The sequence below is a fragment of the Micromys minutus genome, assembly GCF_963924665.1.
Source record: "Micromys minutus genome assembly, chromosome: 19".
Lineage (NCBI taxonomy): Eukaryota > Metazoa > Chordata > Mammalia > Rodentia > Muridae > Micromys > Micromys minutus.
Window position 1 is genome coordinate 37,904,869 of NC_137954.1, and position 23,589 is coordinate 37,928,457.

At 47.1% G+C, this 23,589-nt stretch overlaps 1 protein-coding gene across 4 annotated transcripts in view; it reads left to right on the plus strand.

Moving 5' to 3' along the window:
* Positions 1-23,589, plus strand: part of AGAP1 (ArfGAP with GTPase domain, ankyrin repeat and PH domain 1) — a 414,013-nt gene that overhangs the window by 239,771 nt on the left and 150,653 nt on the right. For all 4 annotated transcript variants that reach the window (XM_080932933.1, XM_080932934.1, XM_080932935.1 and 1 more), the window contains exon 10: positions 18,778-18,882. In XM_080932933.1, the coding sequence (XP_080789059.1) occupies positions 18,778-18,882 (105 nt within the window). The remainder of the gene's footprint in view (positions 1-18,777; positions 18,883-23,589) is intronic.

Consider the following 23,589-nt stretch of genomic DNA (forward strand, 5'->3'; position numbering starts at 1 on the left):
ATCCCTCTCTCTTCTTACTGCTTTGGGAAACATGCATCTTAATAGCTCTGACCTTTAACCTTGTGTAAAGGGAAATTGAACATCATGCAGGCTAAATAGCAGACCTCATCAATGGCATCATCCCAGGAAGGGAACTTTATGCAATTGTAATTTTTTATATCTTTCTTTGGTTGATAAGTTGCTGTCATTCCTATGATGCATTTATTGGGATTGGGATCACAATGGTTAAAAACATAGAAAATGTACACCGTAACTTTTTAGTTTATTTAAAAAATAAATACTATTAGTAACTGTGTGTGAGAGAGAGAGAAAGAGAGAGAGAGGCAGACAGACAGAGTGAGAGAGGGTGTGGGGCAGAGGTAGGCAGAGTTGCTTTTCTGCTTCTTCCTTATATGGGCTCTTAGTATGGGTCCTCAGGTTTTAGCTGCAAGTACTCGTACTTACTAAGCAATCTTACTGGTCCCATAACACTTTTCAAGGAAATAAACTTGTTAAACCCTTCAGCGGGAACACTATGAGGATTTTTTTACTTGACAAATATTTTCCTCTGAAAAGGAAAGGCATATGGTTCTTAAAGCAATGCATCGTGTTTTCATCTTGACAGGTTGATGTGTGCAGCCTGTGGGTGTGCATGCAAATATTTAAGTGCACGTGGTGCATTCCTACTTGATTTGTTTAAGACTCGGGATTGGAAGGCAGGAGTTATTTCGGAAGCAGGGTTTGGACTTCAATTCAAGCCTTGAGTGTTTACTCTCACGGCTGTACCGAAAGGAAGCCAGCAGTGGGTGTGCATAGCTCCCCGGGATGTCTGTTTGGTGCAAGACTGCAGTTGTTACAAGATGCAGATTTACTCTTTGTCATGAGTTTCAGTGTCGTCTTCAGGGTCCCCGGAACAGGAAAGGTGCTTTTCTTCTGTGCCTATGAAATTGATGAGCTGGGTGAGACCAGCTCATATTTTAATGTTGGCAGCCATAGTACCGGCACCCAAAGGATGGGGGAGCAGCAAAGTTGGTGGGAGCAAGGAGTATTTGCAGCTGTAATTGACAAATAATACCCCTCATAAATACTGCCAGTCTTTTCAATTAGTTTTCATCTAAAATTCGGGCTACAAAATGATGGCCTGTCAACTGACAATGAATGGCAAAAATTAATAAATTGTCTTCTAAATAGAATGGACACTTAAGAAAAATTGGGCAGCCAATTTAGCACAGCATGAAGCGAGGGGAACCTTTTGTACTGGAGCCGGGCACTAATGTTGTCTGGATCTTTATTAATGGCGCTCGGCGGCGGTTGACAGTTCTGTTGCTACTGGCAACTTTCTTCATTAAAATTAAAGCCAGCATCAAATTCCATTAGCCGCACTCTGGGCACCTTGCCTTTTTTTTTTTAAATACATATTGTTTCTTTTATTAACTTTCTCTCCACCCACGGGAAGTTTTAAAAGAAGTAAAACAGGAAGTGTTTGCTGACGCCAAAGAACAAATTTGTGGTCAGAAAAATGTGCCCTTCCCAGGCACACTGGAGCCCCATGGCCTAAAATGTGCGGGCCTTCTTTGTTCCCTCCCTGTCCAGATGGAAGCATCTCTCCTCTACACACCCGCTACTATTCTGGGTCTGCCAGCATTCAGGTAGGGAAGACTAATTGGCATCGGCTGTCTAGCTGCCTGTTTTTATTTTATTTTTTTTTCCCTGAGCTTTTTCTTTAAAAGTTCTGCCTTCCTGTTATTTCCACAGTTGACCGAACCCTGCACAATGGTGACTTGATTCTCAGAGCCACTTCCATTTGTCAAGAAGGAAAACCTTAGAGTTATTTTCCCAAAGGCATTGCTTTTATCTGCAGAACAAACTTCAACCTTTGAAGGAAAAAAAAAATAGCAAGCTTTGCTGAATAAGTTCTGAACTATTGTCTGAGGAGCTGTTGCCCGCCCTTCACAGCACCACAAGCCATTCAAAAGACTGGTTCGATGTGATTCGATGTCAGACCAGCCCCTCTGTGGGCATCGAGGAGCCATGGCTTGGGTTCTAGGACAACCCAGTCCTTTGCCAGCTGCTCTGTCCTCCACCAGCCTGCTGCTTACTTGCAGGTTTCCTGAGCAGGCCCCAGACTCGCCTCACCAAACCACAGTCACCTCAGCTCTCCCACCGCACACTTGCCTAGCTTAGGTCCTCAGCAGTAGGAAGCCAAGCCATAGACTTCACCTTTTTCTCCCTGCCTTCCTCCTCCTCTTCCTCCTTACCAGCAGGAAGTAACGTAGACACTCATTAAAACAATAAACAAGTTAAGGAAAGGACATTGTATCAGAAAACACATACTTATTTAAAATGTGGCTCACCTAAGCATCCTGTCAGTCAAGGTGAAAAGGAAAATATAATTGCAAGTTCCCACAAAAGCCATCCTCTGAGTACCACTTCTGTTTCCTGTAGCTCTGTCCTGAGTGAGTTGAATTCATGAGGTGTCATTATGTGCTTTACCAGACAGGTTGTACGTTCTGTATACACAGGCTGCCTTCCTCAGTCCTCACAGGTCTCTGACCACCTTCTTGCCTATGAGTCTTCTGGTCCCAAGTCACAGATGGAGACTTGGTAACAAGATCTAGAATGAATACTGTTAAATAAAAAGGGAATCCAGCAGGGGAAATTACTGACTCTTGTCTTGCCCTCAGCCGAGGAATCATAGTGGACCCTGGCCTGAGACTAACATACTGGTCTCTGCAGAGACCTGTGGAAGCATGCATTCTGTTTCTGCTGATAAATACTTCTGACATTTTTAATGCTGGAGTGAAATCAGTCAAATAATTGCAGAAAGGCTGTGCTATGCAGTGGTCCTTTTCAGTAATCTCAAATAAATTAGATGAAGAACAACACACCAAATAATGGTTCAATTAGTAACTATGTTTGCAGCATCAGGATTTACCAAGACTTGCTGCTGCAGTGTTGACATGTAATTACTTAACAGTGTTGACAGGTCCATAGAGTGAGGAGGGCCAAGTATCTACTTGTGCATAGTCAGGGAACCTCCAAGCTCTTCTCTGCTCGAACCCAGGAGCCCCTCCCACGCCCTCACAATATCTGAGCCAGGCAAAGGGCCGCTTGCTCCTTGATGACTGAATCTACTAATATGTTACATTAAATGGGGCGTGAAATGCAGTCTCTACATATAGCATGTGCTAAGTGATTCTCACACAGAAACAATAAGGCCATTTTTAACTTGCTGACGCAAGGCTTGCAGTTGTTCATCATCAGGCTGCCCTGATTAACAATCAGCTTCTCAAGAAGGGCCACTCAGGTCCATTTTTAAAAGTGAGATACCCCAAGGATTTGTTTGGTGTGTCTCTACCCTCCTTCATGACCACTAGTGGGTAGGTGATCATTTGTCCTCTTCCATGTGTGTGTTGATGGCTTCTGACTGTTTTATCCAGATGTGTTTCCATCAGTGAGGTGAAGTTTCGGACATCATGGCAGTTTGCTCTGTCAGGAACTACATTCTGTGCTCGTAGCAATGACACTTTCCTGTGTGACGGCGTCTATGCTAGAGCGTTAGGGTCCTCTTAGGGATGCTTCATAGAGATGAGGTATTAACTATTCTCACATGTGTGATTTGCAGGGTGTGTTGTGTACTAACTTAGGCTCTATGCTCTGCCTTAGTTCCAGACAGTCTTAGGTACTTGTCCACTGCCATTGGTGGTTTGGGAACAGTTGCAGCCCTGTAGTGTAAGGGGTGGGTGTGGGGGTGTAGTTCTTCTTTCTTAGGGATGGCTCTGGCTGTAACCCAGTCAATTATGATCTCCTAATTGTAGGCATTTCCCCATGAAACTAGTGGAGAAGACTCTAGAGTCTGCAAGAGAATTATCCAGAAGAGTAGGGACTGTCAAGGACCCTGTCCCATACTCCTGAGAGTCCTCACTCCTCGTATTTGTACCTTTTCCCTTTGTCAGAGGAGTGTGTCCTCTGGCAGGCGTGTGTCTTCCACAGAGTGAGTGCACTAGAGCTCAGGACACTGGCACATTGTCCATCGGCAGCTCTACACACGGCCAGGAGGGTGGCAGTTCTCACAGATCCTAATTCCACTACTGATCCAGGAACATTTTCAGATTTCCGATAAGTCATTTAACTGTGTTTGCTCTAGTGTTTGAACTGGCTGTCAGTCTGCTCACGGTGGGCTATCGGAACACCCCCACTGCAGCTCGGGCGGCTGGAGATGATCCTGCTGCCTTCCAGCCAGCACCATGGCTCTTCCATGCTGCCCGCTATGCTGTGTGGAGAGCATGTTCCTGAGCTGCAGTACTATCTGAGATCAGGGTGGACGAGGAGACTTGGAGGCCCACCTGGCGCCCAGTACTTTTCCCTGCTTGAAGTTTTTAAGAGAGTCTTGACCTGTGGCAGTTGTGAACACATCTCATTCCATACTTTGCCAGGAAGTAGGCCAGCCCTTTCCCTGACAGGTATGTGTCACAATTCAGTGTGTCTGATTGAATTGCCTTTGTCTACTTGTATACATAGGGTCAGCATCCAGGTAAGATGTGAGTCCTGAAGGGTGGGCTCTGCTCCAGTGTCCTTGAGTCATGACTGTGGGGTATACTTGGGCTACACACACTGAACCAGTCTGGGGAGACTGAAAGAGATTGCAGTCTTGATTAGATTGCCACGTGCATAATTCTTACCAGCCCTGTAGTGCGGTGGGGGAGGGGGGGCGTGCAGTTGAATGTATGTGTGTGTATGTGAGTAAATAAATGTCTGTTGCCATTGAATGTGGAGCCCACAGGCAGTGAGTTGAACTTAGTTTCTATTCTGTGACATCAGTGTTTAGCCCCTACTTGTTGCAATGGTTGTAAGCCTTCAGTTATTTGCTAAGCACTTAGGAATATTTATTTGCAAGGTTCCTAGTACACAGAGTTAGCAAGGCAAGAATGGGCTTGTCTAGAAAGCCAGTAACTTACAGATAAAGGCCAAACCACTGAGCTGACACTGTCTGAACAGCAGCATGTAGGAGAGCAGTGTTTAGTCCCCCTGGTGTTGTCAGGGATTTTTACATTAGGAAAAAGCAAGAACTGAAGTTAATGCTGCTGCTCTCTGTTATTTAACACAGGAGTTAGTATGTAAAGTTACCTTTGTCCAGCTGAGCCTCTGCAGTCCAGTGTAGTCCAGCTTCTTTTGGATCCAACCTGCACTCCTTCCCTGTTGTGACAGCTTAGAGCATGTTTTCAGCAAGGAATCTTCAAGCTGAGGCAGTCTGGGAGGAGATGTGCAGTGCTTCTTTTATGCTTAGGAGCATTGCAAGTGCTTGGTTGGGTACAACTTATACCCCATGATAGTTAATGGTTATTGTCAGCTCAGGAGAAGTTAGCATCATTTAGGCGATGGGAGATGAGCCTCTACATATGCCTTTGAGGGATATTCTTGAAGGGTTGTTGAAGTGGGAAGACAGGTGCCATTCCCTGGCCGGGATCCTGGGCTGGAGAAAGGGAGCTTAGCAGCATGCAGTCATCATCCTCCGCTTCCTGATTGTGGAGGCATGTGACCAGCTGCCTTATACTCCAACCACTTTGTCTTCCCTACAGTTGCACTGTAACCTTGAACTGTGAGCCAGGTGAGCCCCTTCCTCTCCTGTATGTTGCTTTTGTGCATATTTTATCACAGCAGCAGGAAGGGTAACTAATACACTTGGCAACACTCTGCGGCCATTCACAAGCAACAGCTTGAGTCAGGGCAGTGAAGAGAAACTGCCTTTGGGTTAGCACAGTGAGACACACTGTGTAGGGGAGCATGAATCCTCCTGGGTTATGTGTATGATGTACACAGCAGTGGGCTCTAAGACATGAGCAGTAGCTCCCCAGAGACAGGCCGACAACAAATTCTAAGGGCTAGAGGTGAGACCTAGAGATGGGCACGTGGGATGCAGTCTAAGAATATCAGATATTTGAAAGCATGGGCTGTGGACAAAGAATGCATCTCCGGTGCAGCAGACACTGAGGGCTTTATGCAGATATAAAAATCAACTCCATAATGCACCTGACACATTAGCTTTTGACTCATAACAGGTGGGGCCCGAGTGCACTGACTCACTGTTCCCACGGGAATCGATAGGCTGTCGCTGTGCGCCTGTGATACCTGCAGTGCTGGTGGTGTTCCGGGGTCATGGCTCGAATAAAGCAGCAGCAGGATTTTGTTGTTGGTTTTGCAGGCTTCCTCTCTGCCATGCCGCGGCCATGGCAGTTGGTAAGTCACTAACATCTTTGCAGAACTCATGTTATCCTGCCAGGGGCTTGACTGTAGCCTTGAGTAGGACTGGCTGGGAGCATTCACATGCTTCCTAGGCCAGCAGGGCAGAGGCCCTAAATCTAATTTTCTGTAGCATCAGGAAGAATGGAGACTCTGCTTGCATTTGTGGGTCTGGTCTCCAGGTTGGCCAGGACAGGAGGAGCAGGTCGTAGGCAGGGAGGTGGTAAAGGGTTCCTGTACCCCAGTGCCACTTAACATGGAAGAACAGCACTTAGGAGTGTTCCCCAGCAGTCAGTTCAGAAACCAGCATCCATGGTGCTGAAAATCCCAGCAGGGACTGACAGAATACAAGGAAAGACAAACAGGACAGCCAGTGGAGATATTCCCACCCAAGTCTAAGTGGGATCTGCCAGGCTTGCTGGGGATTTGCTGATTCCAGGGACACGTGGTTTTGGGCTTTCTTGAAGGTCTTACTTTTTACATTGTACTGTATAATAGTTTCTCTGCTGGTATGCCCTCTCTCCTTTCCTCCATCCCTCTTTCTCCCTCTGAGCCTCCATGGCACCAGGCCAGCCTGGAGCTAGCACTGCTCATGGTCAGGTTGTTTTCCCCCCTCCCCCATCTCTGTGGCCCTGGTGCCCGGTCTTGTTATTCGGGTGACTGTATTAAATTGGATCCTCTGTCCATCATTATTAAAATCTGAAGTGTGTCGGTCACAAAGCATACATTTTGGGGCAGTTAGCTGAATAATTCTTTTCTTTATGATCCCAAATTACTGCTGAGCTCTGGAGAGGGGAGCAGTTTAGCCAATTGTTGCCATTTGAGCTGGATTTGTGGGTGATTAGCTCCTGGTCGAATCCAGTCCCAGCCTGCGCTTTGAAGCCTGTGCCGTGTGATTTTCTCAGCAGTGAGGTAGGAATAGACACGGCTAATGACAGGAAGGTCGAGCGGGTGAGCTGACCTGTGTGTGGTGCAGGTTTGGGTTTCGCAAATAGGGCATCCACAATAACCAGTGTGTCACTAACCCCGCCGTGCATAATCGGGGCTTTACAGGATGGTTGGAGATGCTGACAGCTCAATTAAAGTGTAACCCTTTGTACCCTACAACCTGGCAGAATGACAGAAATATTACTAACCAGAATGGGGGGAGGGGGTTCACCAGGGAGCCAGTTAAAGATACAGAATAATCCCTGTATCCCTTCCCCCACCTGAGCCCTGTGCTGGGCAGGCTGGGGAAGAGGTCTCTTCTTGTGCAGTGTTAGGTTCTGCTTTTTTTTTTTTTTTTTTTTTTTTTTTAAAGCACACTTTGGAGGCATTCCTGCTGTTTCTATAGAAACACTAAACTAGGCAGAAAGTTGAACTGATTTAGAAGAGGGCGGAGCTTATGTCTACTGGCCGTCAGCCACCAGAAAGTACATCTGAGTACCTATTAAGTGATCCTCCAGAAGTTTTCCTCTCATGGGGCGTGTGGAAATGGCAGGTAATTGGAATTGTCTCCCTGTACACAGCTAATGATTTCTCTGTTATTGATTGACTCTGGCCAATTAAAAGGAGTTGTACCTTGGATGACAAGCTATCTCGATCCACAGTGATTTGGCGTTTGTACCATGTCTTTTCTTCCTACACTCCATAAGGTGCCAGTTAGGGTTTGACCTACACCTGTGCAGTACTCAAATGAGAATCTGCAAGCAGAGCCAGTCCACAAGGAAACATACTATATGTGTTTTGTAGAGTGGGCTGGCATGAAACGCCCGAGACACACCAGCAACTATGGTTCCTTGTGGGCAATAGACTGAAAGCAAAGCATGCAGCCTGCATTTGTGTGTGGTGAGAGCCCCAGACTAGTCCTGTGTCTAGTTTAGTGCTGACTGCCTTTTCTGTCCTGGAGCGCACTGCACAGCCTACCCATAATGCCTGTGTCCTGATCACTTGAAGACAGCATGCAGCAATCCCAGGCTTAGGCTTAAACAAATTTTCTTCACTTCTCTGGAGGCTAGACATCAGGTGTCCAGGGATGGGAAGTGGTTTCTCCTGGGGCCTCTCCCTTGGTCTGGCTACCTTCATGTTCCACTTCCATCTCCTCATAAGGAAATGCATTGTATTCATTAGAACCCCTCCCTCACATGGTGGCCTTACTTCAATGTAATTGCCTGTGTGTAAGTCCTGTAAGCATTTGCATTCTGAGGATTTGAGGGTCAGGACTCCCACTTCTGGACCAGGATGTTGGGCACAGCTAAACCTGGTAGTGGCAGCGGCCACTGCTGCTAAGGAATTTCTCTGCTTATTTAAGCAGAAACAGTGAAGCCCTTCAGCTCCATGTAGATGCCAAGGGGCAGACGGGATATTAGGAGTAGGGAAGGAAGCAAGAGAAAGGATGGACTTTCACAATTTTAAACAAGAAGGCTGCTGGACTCTTCCCTTTCTTCTCTGCTGTGACAGGTCTCAGCCAGCCCTCTCTGGAAAACCCCAGGAAGCAGACAGGCAGCATAGCGTTGGGGGCTGTGCGGGTTTGTTTTTGTTAATCTGACACAAACCTAGACATTTCTGGAGAGAGGGTACTTGATTGAGAAAAACACCTCCTGGGCTGGAGAGATGGCTCACAACCAGAAACATAAAAGAAAATGCTCCTTTCAGATTGACCCATAGGCAAATCTATGTGGCATTTTCTTGATTGATGTTTGATGTAGAAGGGCTCAGTCTACAGTGGGCAGTCCCACCCCTGGACTGAACCAACCAGTAAGGAACATTCCTCCATAAAAGTCTCTACTCCAGCTCCTGCACTAGATTCATGACTGAATTTCTGCTCTGACTTCCCTCAATGATGGGGTATAGTCTGTAAGCTGAAGTGAATCCTTTCCAGAGCTGGCTTTGGTAAGAGTTTTATCATAAGAAACTAGAACAAATATCAATCCTGTATGTTCTGCCAGTGAGCAGAATTGGAAGGTCAGACTCCGCCCACTGGCTGGTGTGTGCCAGCCATGGTCCTATATCGTGTTAGCATCAGCACCATTTGTGAGAGTGCTGGGTTTGGGAAGAGACTGTTAAGATGGCTGTATCTGGGGGCTGGAGAGATGCTTTAGTGGTTAAGAGCACTTGATGCTCTTACAGAGGCCCAAGATCAGCTTCCCATGTGCACATGGTAGCTCACAACCATGCCCCCAGATACAGTCATTTTGAGGGGTTGAGAGGGGGCAGTCCTCTTCTGACTTCTGGGCACAGTAGGTACAAACATTGTACACATACACTTGCAAGCAAATGTATACACTCATATGCAAAAGTCTTTTTTTAAAAAAAAAGATAACTGTATTCAAGACTTAGGAGCACCTATGACGGGAGGCTGCAGTGGCGGGCACTGCTGTTCTCTGCCATACCAAAGACAGTGCTTGAACAAAGTGCAAGCGCCCACCTGGGACTCTGATGGGTTTTAGTTGGGGATCATTGCAATCACAGACTCTTTGATGCATCAGTAACTGGAGTACAGCTATTAGATTAACCCTGGCCATTTCTGAGTGCAACAAGAGAGATAATTTAAGGTATCATGGAGCCCTTAAATTTCTTACTATGCAAACAGAGGCCACAAAAGCCTTACAGTTGATGTGGGTCAAACTTAAGTACTCAATAATGTTCAGGATCAGCAATGACTCCAGCTTGCCACAGTGCGGACTGGCAGGGGGGATGCCTATGCCCCCTGAGGTCTCCATAGAGGTGCAGCCCCTTCATTTCCTATGCCTTGAGGTCCAGGCCTCTTCTTAGAAACAGATGTGCTTGGCACCTGTGTTCGGCAGCTTTGCACATTGAGAATGTAGTATAGGGTGGGTCATTTACGATTTGGATGCAGGGGACGTGTTAAACACATTAAACACTGCATTCCTGGCACAGTGCCAGGTTTCTGGTAGTGGAATTCCAAACACCTGTCACTTGTCTTAGGTTTTTCCAGCCAGTTGTGTGTGACACATGCTATGATTTGTATAAGTGTCTCCCAAGACCCATGTTTGGAAGGCTTGGTCACCAACCCGTGGCACTGTAGGAGAAAGACAGTGGAACAGTGAAAACATGGCACCTATTCAAAGAAAGTTAGGTCATTGGGTGTGTGTCCTGCAGGGAGATAGTCAGCCATCCCTTCCTGTCTGCTGCTTTGCTACCCTGGTGAGGTGACAAGGCCACTATGAACTCTCATCATGATGAGTTTTAATGCCACAGGCTCAGAGCAACAGAGCTAAGAGACCCTAGAATGAAACTCATACAACTAGAAGCCAAAATAAACCTTTCCTCATAAACTGGTCCTCTTGGGGATCACATGTCACAGTGATAGCCAGCTGACTGACAACGTTTGAGGGAACTCTTAATTAGAGTGAGAACAGCTATTGTAAATCTAGCAGTTTGGTGATTGGCAGCCAGGTCTTTGGGATGTCAGCTCAAGCAGTTTACTTTTCTCTGAGATGCAGGAAATCACAGAAGCCTTTAGCTTCTGTAATGAGAATCTTCTCAAGTAGTTCAGACATGATGCTGGCTAGAGCCACACAGAACTAAAATCATGCTCTTTGTTTGTTTGGGTTTTCATTGCTTCTGAGAGTTCTTTCATTGTGTGCCCTCAGTGACTCACTGTGGTCACCTTGACACATCAGCCTTCTGAGCTGCCGGCTCTGCAGTAAGCACGTCAGATAAACTTCACTTGGTTTTAGATAAGCAGAAACCTCACACATTCCTGGCAAACTGTTAGCTTTTTACACTTGATTAAGGGGAAAAAACATCAGTGCTCTCTCAGAAGCACATTTTTGGTCCCTGCTAGATCTCATGTGTGCTTTTCTTAAATCAGACACATACATACATGGCCCAGATGTGTGTTAAACCTGGTAACAGGCATGCCACCTGGATGGGAGAGACGTGGGCTGGCTGAGCCAGCGGATCATCTGGTCTTTCCATGGGTGGCCATGTCTCAGCTGGTGTTCCACTGCTCTGATGGAGCCCAGCCATCAACCTTTCCCTATTTGTCACAGCAAACCTTGTCTGAGTGGAGACCAGAGCCATTCAACCCCTGAGACTCAAAGGCTGGTATGACTGGGAAAGACCCCCAGACTCTAATGCAGTCAATAAATCTTTGTTGGTAAATAATTGCTATCGAGCAGAGTTTTAATATAAATTTATGAGTGGTGTTTTATCACAGCTTGGGGCTGCAGCAAGCACTGAGTGATGGATTTCAGATCTCACTTACATTCATTACATTAACTTAGTAAGTTATTTAAAGCTTGTACACTTAACATTGCTTTTGGCTTTCAATGACCTCTTGGGACTAGAAGCATACACATGACGAATCAAAAGATTGCAGTGTGGTTGACAGCCCTGCTTTTTACTACTGTGTTATGGAGGACCCCTGAGCAAAAAGGGAGACATCTCCTCCTGGGACCCTGATACTTTTGGTTGTAGATCATTTGAATCACAGTCTTTGCAGTGAGTCAGTGAATAAGGTGTAGCAATTGGATCAACACTTGCAGGGGATAATGCGAGGTGTCACAAAAGCTCTTAAATTTCTTAAACATAGAAGCTTCAGGAGCCTTACACTTGGTCTACTGGGGAAGTAGTTCCCAGGGAGGCCACAAAGCCTCCAGGCCTTAGGCAGAAGCCCAGATGTCTGGTTCTGTCACTGCCTTGTGTTTTAGCTATCCAGTGCTATGTAATTGAACCAAATCCTGGTGATCTAAAACAACAGTGGCTTGTTGTTTATCGGACTGTTGGGGTTCTGGAGACAGGGCTCTTCAGTGCACTACGCACACCTCTGGGGCTGGAGCACCAAAGTTCTTCACTCACAAGTACAGAACATTAGCAAAGAGGGGGCAGAAGTTAGCAAGACAGGTACCTACTGCTCCCCTCAGGTAGCCTCAGAGCCTATCCTTCTCCCCATTGCCCATAGCAGGACAGTCTTGACATCACAGGGACACTGAAGCCAGATCTGTCCAGCTCTGTGAAGCTGAGGATGGAACTAGTACAAATGATCCCCACAGTCTACTAGTTAAATTAAAGAACACCACCAGGGCCGGGTTTTCACGGTTCTCTGAGATCTTGCAGCTTCGGTGTACCCTCCCACAGCCCATCCCAGGACCCCCAGAGTCTCGGGTCTTTGGAGCTTCCAGCTGGAAGTGCATGATGTGGTCTCCTCCACAGGCATACCTGGATGAGATCCTTGGGCCAGTTCTTAGGGTCTGAGGCAGGAGACTTAGGAGATGAGCTGGATTATACCCATATACCATGTAGCAGTGACTTGGTGACAGATTAGAGCAGATCCCTACATTGTAAAAGGGGGAGAGGAACCAGACACACGTGGCAATAGCTAGCCAATGGAACTTGTGGAGTTCAGCCAGATACCTCTTCCTAATGTACCCTGCCCTGGGACACAGGAAGTCCTGGGTCCTTGTTTCTTCTCTCTTTTTCAAGACATGGTCTGTATTAGCTGATGTGTGGCTATCTCACTCTGCTTCTTTTCTGATGTGCCTAGAGTCAGGGTCCAGGGAGTAGGCTTCATTTTGAACCTTCTAACATTTTAGTTCAAGGTTGTATGGTACTTAAAAAAAAAAAAAAAGATCTAACCAAAAAACAACAACAATAACAAAAAACCTCTTGTTGGTCTTTATTGTATGAAGGTGTAGTCCACTCAATGACATAGAAACCTGTCCACCATCCCTAGCCCCAACTCTATACAAAAGGCAACTAGCATGCTGTTGAAAAATTTCCCAAGGTCTGAAGAAAGAATCAGACTGCCACACCTTGTATACGACCCTCATTCATTCCTGGTCTTATCTGCCATTGTTGTCTGCGTTTGGCCTAAGCTCTGAGGCCAGGTCTTCCTCTAGGGATTCCCACTGGTAGAAGAAGCTGTCGCCGAGACACTTGTGACGGATGCTGTTGGACTTGGGACTATCTTCTCCACTTCTCTGCTCAGAAACTCACTTTCTTCTCCCTATCCTTGGGGCCAACAGTCCTTTCAGAATTCAGTGTGAAAATCTGGTCTGTAGCGTGATTCCCCCTTGCCCAGCCTCGGGGGACACTGTGTCCTTCTTCACAAAGCTCCACTAACATTCCTGAGTTCCGCTGGCTTCCCGACTGACTGCATTTACACCAAGGCATGCCAGTTTACATTATCCACCCTGGAATGGACTGATCGAGAGAACAGTAATTTTGTCATCTCTTGTGACAGACACCATAGCCTAGGACAAAGAGGAGTCACAGAGTTTTACAAAGCTAGAACTGCCCTGTCTTTCTTTGTAAGATCCACTATTAAAAAAAATGTTTAAGTCAGAACTGGTGTACGGATGACTGAGCAGTCCCACATGTGTGCTGGGAACTACATCTGAGTCCTATGGAAGATACACAACCGCTCTTAACTGCTGAGCCATCTCTCTGCCCCCCCTTACTAGCATTAACAAGTGTTAAATGTACATGGGCAGGGTCTGTTCCTTGGGGGCCACGGGTTGACTTGAGTCACCTGGGCAGCTCAGAGTCACCGATACACAGTGGAGTTGCACAGTGCTCTCAAGATTTCTGCAGGCAGATGCTTGCGTGCTCTGGCTTTCTTAAACTAGCGATTGTACATGCAGGGAACAAACCAGTATCATCCTAAAATGTACAATATCCAGATAAATGATGAAATGAAGTGTTCTCAAATGGATGGCTATGCTGACCGGCTAGGACTCACTGAAGCGAGGATTGTCTTCACGTGTACCAGATTGTCGTCTGAGAGATGGACGAAGGATGCATCTTGACATTCTGCTATGCAGTTTTGCCCTAGGTTACAGCCACTCAAAGAGACTTAGAATCATAAAGGCCATTTGCACGCACTGATGGGAGCTGCCCGCCTACGTCTAGACAGCCAGGAGCCTTCCAGCCTCTGTCATCTCCTGCCTGGCTCACAGGACTGTGGCTTTGTGTCCTCTGAAAGTTTAAAATGAACTGTTTGTATGGCTTGCGTCTTTGTCTTGGTTGTCAGAGATGGGTGAGAATTCAGACTGGCAGATCAGGGAACTGTATGCCTACCATAGGCCCCATCCACCCTGGGACTCCCTGGCCACTCCATGTCCTAGTAGAGCTTGTGGGACCATAAGCAGAGATTGTGCGGCATATCCTCCTGCAGATGCCCAGCTTTATGGTTTAACTTGTAGCTCTTTCAGCTGAAACAGTGATTACCACTCTGCATGAACTCAAGAAGGAAGAAGAAAATATGTTTTAATAGTGCAATGCCTAGACATCATCAATTGGGGTTCATTAATGACTCTTAATTTGACCCCATCAAATGAGCATGGCCTTAAAAAGTGGAAACAATTCAGGGGAACGACTGTTGTTGACATGGGCCCAAAAAAAAACAGATGCCAGGACTTGTTGAAAATTGGATCTCTGCAAGAGAACCCTGGGACCAGGCAGACACTTGATCACTAGCTGGAAAGAGCCACACCATGTCTTCCTCCAGCCTCTGTAGCTGTCAAGAAGGAGGTTTCTCTTTGTTTTGGGTCTTGCCTCAATGTACCATGACCCTGCCCTGCTTCTTTGTTTGTGGGAGAAAGTGGTCACCATATGCATTTCACATTTTAGAATCTCTGGTCCTGGTAACGCTCACAACAGAAAAGGCTTGTGTTTGTGAGACCTTTGAGTCACAGCACTGTGTGGGCTGAAATGTGACCACTGTTCGGCCAGTCACATGCTGGCTGTCAGGCTGAGGCCTGTCGGGGGCTGTGTGCTACAAAGACCTGTTACATCAAGGAAGCTGCTGATGTGTGCTGGAACGTGACTCTCAGTGTGCTGCCTGAGGTTCTCCTGCAGCCTGTGGCCCAGCATTGGATCACCTGTCTTTTGACACTCCTGCCCTGTGCTGTTTCTCTGCTCCTTCCATATTTGCTTTTGGGTGCTAAGAAACCAGTATCTGGTACAGCAGGACTCATGTCTGGAAGTTTCAAACAGTAAGCCCTCCCGCAGGCATCCCGCACACAAGATAAACTGATTCGTGTCCTATGCGAAAAATCTTTGAGATGTTGCCAATATTTCAGCTACGCTTTCTGGAGCAAGTCCCGTGTTTCTTATACCGAGGAGGCAACTGGACAGGACAGGAAAGGACAGGACAGGACTAGCCTGCCCTCTGCTTCTCTGCTGCACCCAAACAGCAGAGGCATGTGACATGCTGGAGACTCGACCATGTAGCTCCTTCAGCCCTGTCCACTCTTCCCCTGGAGTTTGCTTGTAGGAGGAGATTTCCATCATGCACACAGATATTCTTCCTGCCTGAGAAATGTTCAGGTGCTTTCTGCCTGCTGTCAGGGTAGCCCCCAGAACCACCTCTGGAGCAAGATGCAGTACAGTTTAAGGAATGTTTCTGCATTTTCTGCAGCCAGTGGAATGGTGGCCCTACTTTCTCTCTCTGAATACATATTTTTAAGTTGTTTTGTTTACCTTTTGTTTTGTTGGTTTTTAAGACAATTTTACTATTTAGCCCTGATTGTCCTAGAGCTCACTATGTAAGCCAGGCTGGGTTCCAACTCACAGACATCTGCTGCCTCTCCTGCCCTATTGTTGGGATTAAAGGCATGCACCACAGTTCCCAGTTTGAATACATTATGTTCTGTAGAAATTTGACAGTCAGGCTGGTTCTTCAGGCTGATCTGAAAAGAAAGACCATCCAGTCCTTTGTTATAGCTAAGCTGGAACTCCTTAGTAGCTGAAGAACATCTCTAAACCGTGGAGGCTGTGAAGCAGAGAGGTGCCTGCCTTCCTCACAGTCATGTGATCTTACTTTGACTGGAGGGGACCCCCGTCACAGGTGCCCACTGAGGATGCCAGGCACCAGCCTTTGTGTTTGTGGTCTGGAAGGATGAGCTGGTGGTTCCAGACTGTGGGTGCTAGTTCAGGCAGTGGCTGAGACACTCAAAGGTTGTTGTAAGAACAGCTTTGTTCACTGTAGCTGGAAACTAGGGAATGGTGGGAATGGGAGGCCTGCCCCTTCATAGTAGTTAGGTCTGACTTGGCCTGTGTGGCCCAGAATCTTGTCCTGGGTGGTGGTGAACAAGAGAGAGTGAGCACGTTAGTGGCTCAAGGAAGCCAGGTACTAGGACAGTGTTTAGGCCATGGAGGGAGATCTTCAAGGCCCTACTGGCCACAGATAGGACGTGTGAACAGGAAAGTTGGAGCTCTCAGTCTCTCCCGTAACCTTGAAGGGCAGAGGTAGAAGGAGATACTATTAAGTCAGTAGGCCCAAGGCAGGCAGGCAGAAAGAGATGGTCTTTAGATAAGTCGGTCTTCGGGCCCACCTCCTCTTATAGTATTGAGCTAATACAATGGAGTAAGGCCGGGGTGTCTTCTAAGGAGCAGGATAATTTATTCACGATTGTCCACATCATGTTTTCTGTACTAGTGATGTCATTTTCCTAGCAACAAAACTGATCAGCTTGGAGCCAGCAAGATGGTTCAGCAAGTAAAGGCATCTGCTGCCAAGTCTGGTGACCTGAGTTCAATCCCTGGACTCCTCGGGGTGAATGGAGAGAACTGATTCTTGCAGGTTGTTGGCTGACCCAGCTCTCACACACACGGTGGCATACAAACAATAAATAAATGAATGTTAAACCAAAGGGACAAAAGTCTTTAAAAATAGATTTACTTCTTTAGTTCCCCAGATGACTGTGAGGTCCTCTCCACATGCTCCAGCCTGGCCAGCTTCTCCTCTTTTTCTCTGCAGCCTTCACTAGTGAAAGGATAATTAGAAGCGTAGGGCTGGCTCATGAAAGTGCCCACAAGCCTCCCAAAGGAGTTGTGTTAGACATCTGCAGGCGCTTGCCTGAGCAGGAAGGGACATGGCCTTCTGAAGCCCGCAGCAGCCCTAATCTTCCAGTGACATTGCACTGACCCCCAGCCCTCTGTATTGTTGAAATTCCATCTGAAGTGGATGATGGGAAAATGTGAGCCCATGGGAGAACGTGGATGGGGCCTTATGTTGCTGGGTTAAGAACAGGAGTTGCCCATGGGGCAGGAATGTGAGGGCTTAGAGAATGTTAGTTTATTATTGGGTCCCTGGGGGTGACTTACTGTCTCCAGTCTATTTGTACCACACAGGGGAACTTCAGTTGCCTTAGTTTTCAGCATAAACATTTTCCCCTTGGGTAACTTTTTGCCACATGCTTTCTTTGCATGATAAGATCTTGCAGAGCTATGGCCTTCCAAAGGTCCATTTGTGGGTTGTTCAGATCACCCAGTAACAGGTACCAGATCCTCAGGCTGGGATTTGTAGCTGGTTTGTGATATAAGTAAACATAGCAGTATCCTCAGTGTTGGTAATTGGTGAGTGAGTTTCTTCCTGTCTTCTGTGCAGGCTGACCTGAATTTCTCTAGCACTGAGAATTTCTGGGGAAGAGCAGGACCAGGAAGGCAGTGGAGGCTGCCTCTGTGTCCCCAAGGGGTCAAGGTGTATTTGAGAACCTTTTACTCCCTGCTCCCTGTCATAATTAGCTAGGGTTAGGCACATGCCTTCTCAGCCATCATTATAATTGTGTCAGTTTATTGATGGACAAGAGCCCTCCTCTTTGCACATGTGCAGAATTAGAGTGTGCAGGAGTGGGCAAACTTGGCAGGAGCTGTAGCGGAGAAGGGGAGCCCAAGGCTGGAGTGTTGGCCTGACCCGCACTCGGATTACCATCACTGTGCTCCTCCGGGAACACTGGTGAACAGGTGCAGGACTGGCTGGGAATTGGCACTTAGACCAGGCCCACATCGCAGCAGCCGTCCAGGGAAGGCTAGGCCACATGTGAGTTCCAAAATATGTTAGTTTCGAATTCTGAAAGCTTTCCCAGAAATCTTAATGGAACTTCATTAAAAATCGATCGAGGTGAATTACACACTGCTCACCCACCCAGTGTTGTTACTAAAGTTTGCAAATGGAATTTCAGTTTGAATAAATTAAAATTCTGTAAAGAAATTGTAACATGAAATCGTAGTGTTTATGAAATTATGGTGGAATGATAATTGTTCCGTTCTTACCAAAGAAGGCAATTTAGGTTCTGTGTTTAAAATGTTACTCCTGGCTCTTGCTCTCCTGCTCTTACCCCTGTGTCTCTCCTCTCCCTGTTCCCTCCCTCCCTCCCCTCTCCACGTGCTCATAGCCAACCTCTACTACTCTACTCCTCTTCTCTCTCTGCCCCTAATCCCCCCCAAAGTTACTCCTGGGCAGGGGGCTGGGGTGGGGCTGGGGCTTGGTAGAGCATTTTCCTTTAATGTGCAAGGCCCACTTCCCAGCGCCACAAAAGCCAACAAGTAAAGAATAAACCAAAGCACCTTTCCATTGGGCATTTCCCACTTGCTGTGACTCAGTGCTGTGGGCTGTTTGATGGACAGCCAGGGTGTCCACTGCAGCTGTTTATCACAAGGTCCAATTTTCAGATATCACCTGTAACATCGAGCATGGAAGAAAAGAAAATCCAGATTAAATCTAAAAGCAAGGATAATGTTCTCTAGAATTTAAAACCCACAAGAAAGATTACATTGTTCTGAATCCCTTTGACACGGGACCTTCATCTGGCTCCTCTTCCCCCACAGGGCATGCTGTTGAAGAGAAGTGGCAAGTCACTGAACAAAGAGTGGAAGAAGAAGTATGTCACCCTGTGCGACAACGGCGTGCTGACCTACCACCCCAGTTTACATGTGAGTACATGGGTTAAAGGTGGCAGCAAAGGCAAGGCCAGCCCTGTGCCGTCATGTGAAGAGGACAATGGTGTTAGGACTCCTGAGATGCAGATAAGGCAGCCAGTCCCCCAGACCCCTGCTGTCCCCTTCTGTGTGGTAATCCAGAGCTCTCAGTTCTACAGTGGATTACAGTACACATTGCTTCTTAACTTAGAGTGCCAGGCGGGGGGGGGGGGGGGGTAAGGTGAGCCGAGAGAGTAGTTGTGAAAACCTGAACTAGGACAGCTGCATTGGACGCCAAGCTCAGCCCAGACCCTGATGACATTCACCACGGTTTTCATGCTGCAGTAAAACACAGGTGCCAACTGGAAGGCAGGAAACTGTTCTCCCAAGCCTGTGCCACCTTTGTGACTTCCGTATGGTTCCGAAGGTGGACACAGTCTTAATCTGGCGGGCATCCAGTCATTCTGATCCCAGTAAGCACTTCTAAGGTGGGACTGTAGGCTTGGTTCCATGAACTACACAGGTTGAGAATTAGCCATTGGGCTTTGCCACCCTATGGCTGTTACAGGTTGAGAACTGAAATGCTTTAAAAATTGCAGTTGTTACCAAAAAATCTTTAGAATCAGCATCCTGAGTGGAAATTGAAAGTGTCCCTGATTGTGTGTGCTGGGGGTGCAGACCTGTGCTTCTCTGCACATGGGCTTGGTGCTGCCACAGACAGGAACACATCTTGTAGCCCGCTCACCTCTCCACTGATAGGTCCCATGCATTTTTCCATGAAAGCAAATTGGGGCACCATTTCAATGTTTATATGGTATTCCACTGTACCACTGCACGGGTGTAGTCTGGGTGGTTCATCCGTGTCTAAAAACACAGTAAACAAACATTGGCAATGGATGAATGAGTGAATGAATGAATGAATGAATGAATGAATGAATGAATGAATAGGTTTGACTCTCTCCCCCATTATTATACAAGTTTAAGTGTGTTTTCTCCTGATATCTCTTTGGTCCTTGCCTGTTGTTTTAAGACAGACTCCCAGTAATTGGTATGAGATGATAGGATATGATATATGATATTACTGGCTTGAGCATACATGTCAGATTCCTGGGGGCCATATGCACAAGAACCTTCACCTTTTAAAGTGTCTTTCCCCCCCCCCCATAGCATCTTGTGTGTTGTTACTGCTGTGACTCTTTCTCCCCCTTGACTCAGCAGTAACTGTTCTTCTGAGAGCCACACTAGAGAGCACCTGCTTCAGTCCCTGTCCCTGGCTAGCTTACAGTGCTAATAGGGTGCCTGCCATGCCTGACCATAATCTGTAGGCCGTGTCTGGCTTACAGTGGACCACGCAGGACATTTTGACTGGACATTAGTGTGAAACCATTCCAACACGACCCCCTGCCGTGTTCAGTACCACACTCAGCAGAGCCAGCATCTGACTATGGACCAGATCCTGTCTTAGATGAGTTTGCCCAAGTGCAGACCGATGCAGGCAAATCCTGCATGAGACTCAAGATGGGTTGGGCTAAGCTGGACATTTCGTAATGTGTTTGCAGTGTGACTGGGTGTATTGGTATATAGTCACATTCTAAGGGTGTGTGTGTGTGTGTAAAAGATACTTACTATACGAGTGTTCATAGGTCCTGGTATGTTCTAAGGTGCAGTTGCATTCGTGTTGGTGACGCTCCTTGTTAGATGAGGAACCTCTTTGTGTGGCTCTGTCTCAAGCTCATCTTGGGAATAGATTTGGTTCTCCGGACATTCTTGATGGCAGAAGTATGGGTGTCTGATCCTGGTGACCCACCTATAACAGGGCCCACGCCTTTTCCAGAGCTGTTGTCCTGAGCACTGTGTGCTTTTTGCAGCTCTTCCGCCCTCAGGTTCCATCCGTGAACACACACAGATGGGCCTTTTCAGGCCCTTCCTACCCTGCAGCGGCCCAGTCTACAAGGAAGGCTGCCCTGCCTTGGGTCTTGTTCTGAGGTCCTGTCAGACCAGAGGCCTCTGGTTACTAGCTCTGGTGCTTCATGTGTGTTAGAGAGCAAAGCTGGGACTTTGTGAACAGTAATAAGCAAAATTTGGCTGGTGTCTCACCTTTTCTCTGCCCTGTATTTAGCTCAGGCTATACCATATCACCTCTGTCCCCGTGGAATAAACAGGGAAACTATTCAGTTTCCTGTTTTCTACTGGGGAGCCTAGTGGTTGTCTGAAGAACACTCTTGCCCAGTGGTACCTTAGCCATAGCCTCATCTGCTACCTCTAATTTCTCACTCACACAGCTTAGATGGTACAGGCCCTGGTCCTTCTTGCTTCATGTGTGGAGAGGAGCTGGCAGAGGCCCTGAAGACGCCTATAATGAAAGACTTCTGTTCTGTGCTTCCTCAAAAAATCAGTGGTTCCCAGACTGATGCCCACCATAGTCACAGGGCCCCATGGCTTCCAGATGGTGAAGCCAGAGGCCATCTCGGGAAGGTGTCCCAGTACAGCATGTTCCGCATCAGGTCAGTGCTGGGCATGAGCTACATGGCCTGTCTAGAAATTGGAAGATAGCACACTGGTGCTTAGACCCTACATTAGCCATAATTGTTCTGTATTGTGTCATTGTGTGTGCCTGGCAGCTGTCTTTCCTGGAACTCAGAATCATTCACTAGGAAGGAAGTATGGAAATACTGCCCTCAGGATGGCTTCCAACCCTTTGGAGTGTGGGACCTAGAAATTTCCACCAAACAGAGTGAAATGGAAAGCTAATGTTGCCAGATACCCAAGGAAAAGCCCATCCCAAGACTAAAGCTTCTGAGGGCGGTTATACTTAGTCGCATGTTGGGCCTAAAACTGGGGTCCCCCAAAACCCACTCAGCTTCTTCCTCTTTCCTTCTCGACTGATGCTGAGTGAGTGAACCTGAAAACCCAGGTTAGATAACAGGAAGCAAGCCCAACTGAAGTAAGAATGAATGCCTTCACAGGGAACGTGTTGTCCTGGCCTTCCCAGGGCTGACCAGCCCAGTCTGCTGCTTACCTTTACTGTTCTGTTTTTTACTCCAGGCTTTTAAATACAGTTGAAGCAGCCAAGAGCAAGCCTGTGGGTCTGTGAAACGTGCCTTGAACTGTTGACTGTGGTTTCCCTTTCCAAATTAATAATAATGATAATAATATTCATCTTGGCTGGGCGTGGCTTACCTTTAAAAGCATTGGCTGTTATTCCAGAAGATATTAGCTCAAAGCTATCTCTAATTCAAGTTTTAGGGGATCTAACACCTTCTTCTGGCCTTGGGTATATGGTACACAGACCTACATAGCAGGCAAAGCGCTTATAAACATGAAATAAAAATAATAATTAAAAAAATCTTAGATCACTCAACTCCAAGGCTCAGAGCCTTTATCTGTCCTGAGGAGGAGATATATATGAGGGTCTCCTGGATTAAAGGCTCATTGCTGGATCCTGATGGGGTGGGTGCAGGCCACTGTGTTGTAAGATCCTTAGGTTTCCTCTCTGTGGACTTAACTATGAGCCGTAGGGAGCACCGTGATGGAAGATGGAGGTATAATGAGAAAGAAGCTTTGCCATGGGGCTCTGCATCACAGCACGGCCACCTATTCATCTTCTGTGTCTGTCGGGGGAACAGCCACTTGCATGGCTGACAGAACTCTTCTTGGAGTCGGCTCTGTGTAGTAGACTTCCTAAGTGGGGCTGTAAGGATGAGCCCTGCAAACCAAGGACATGACATTATGGGACTCGGTGTGCGAAAGCATGCCACAGTCAGGGACAGCTCTGCCTTCCTGGCAAGGGCCCTGCCAGCTGCCCCCAGGCCCCCTATTCATCAGGCCAGCCTAGTCTGTATGGATTGCTTTCTCCTTATACTGATTTCTTTCTCCTCCTTACTGGTACCCTCTTGAAACCAGATCAGCCCTACTTTTTGCTTCCCTCATACACAAACTTGAAACTAGGCTCTTGAAGGGACACCTTTTACTTTATAGATCCATTAGAGATTAGGTAGCTGAGGCCATGCTCATAGCAAGAGGAGGTGGCATGTACTGAGCCTTCAGTTTGGTACTTTTCTGAGTCAGTAATCAGTTAACCTGGAGATTGCCATCAGAATTCAGATTTTAATAGCTGCAGATTTCACAGGCAGACAGGAGGCCACTTGAGTGATACATCAGAAAGGAATCTGAGATGATTCCTAACTAGGTCTTCTGAAAGACATCTTCCCAGGGAAAGAGCCTGCCTTAGCAAGCAGCTCCTCTCACAGCGCCCCCTGCAGGTAGAGCACACTGGCCCTTTATCATAGGCCGACTGAGGTCAGAGGAAGCAGAATCTCTGATCATACCTCCCCACTACATCCCATATCTGCCAGCATGGACCTCCCACTTCCCGTGGAGAACATGCAGTTACACTCAAAGCCCTTGGATAGCTGTTCCAGCACCATGCAGAAATCAGAACAGCTTCTACCTCGGCAAGATCCCAGGTTCAAAAGACCTTATTCTTGTTCTCACATGCAAAGCCATTTGACAGGAAACGGCTGGCCTTCTTGCATCTCTGACATGAGTGTAGTCAGTGACTCATGTTGGTGACATGCTGCTTCAGTTTGCGTCACTCAGGTAATGGATAGTGGGTTGTTTTGGTATTTGTTTTATTTGGTATTTGTCCCCCCCCCCATCTTGCTTCTTCATGAGTAAGAGCCATATCTCTGCGCTGTTCACCATCATCTCTGCCCTGTGTTT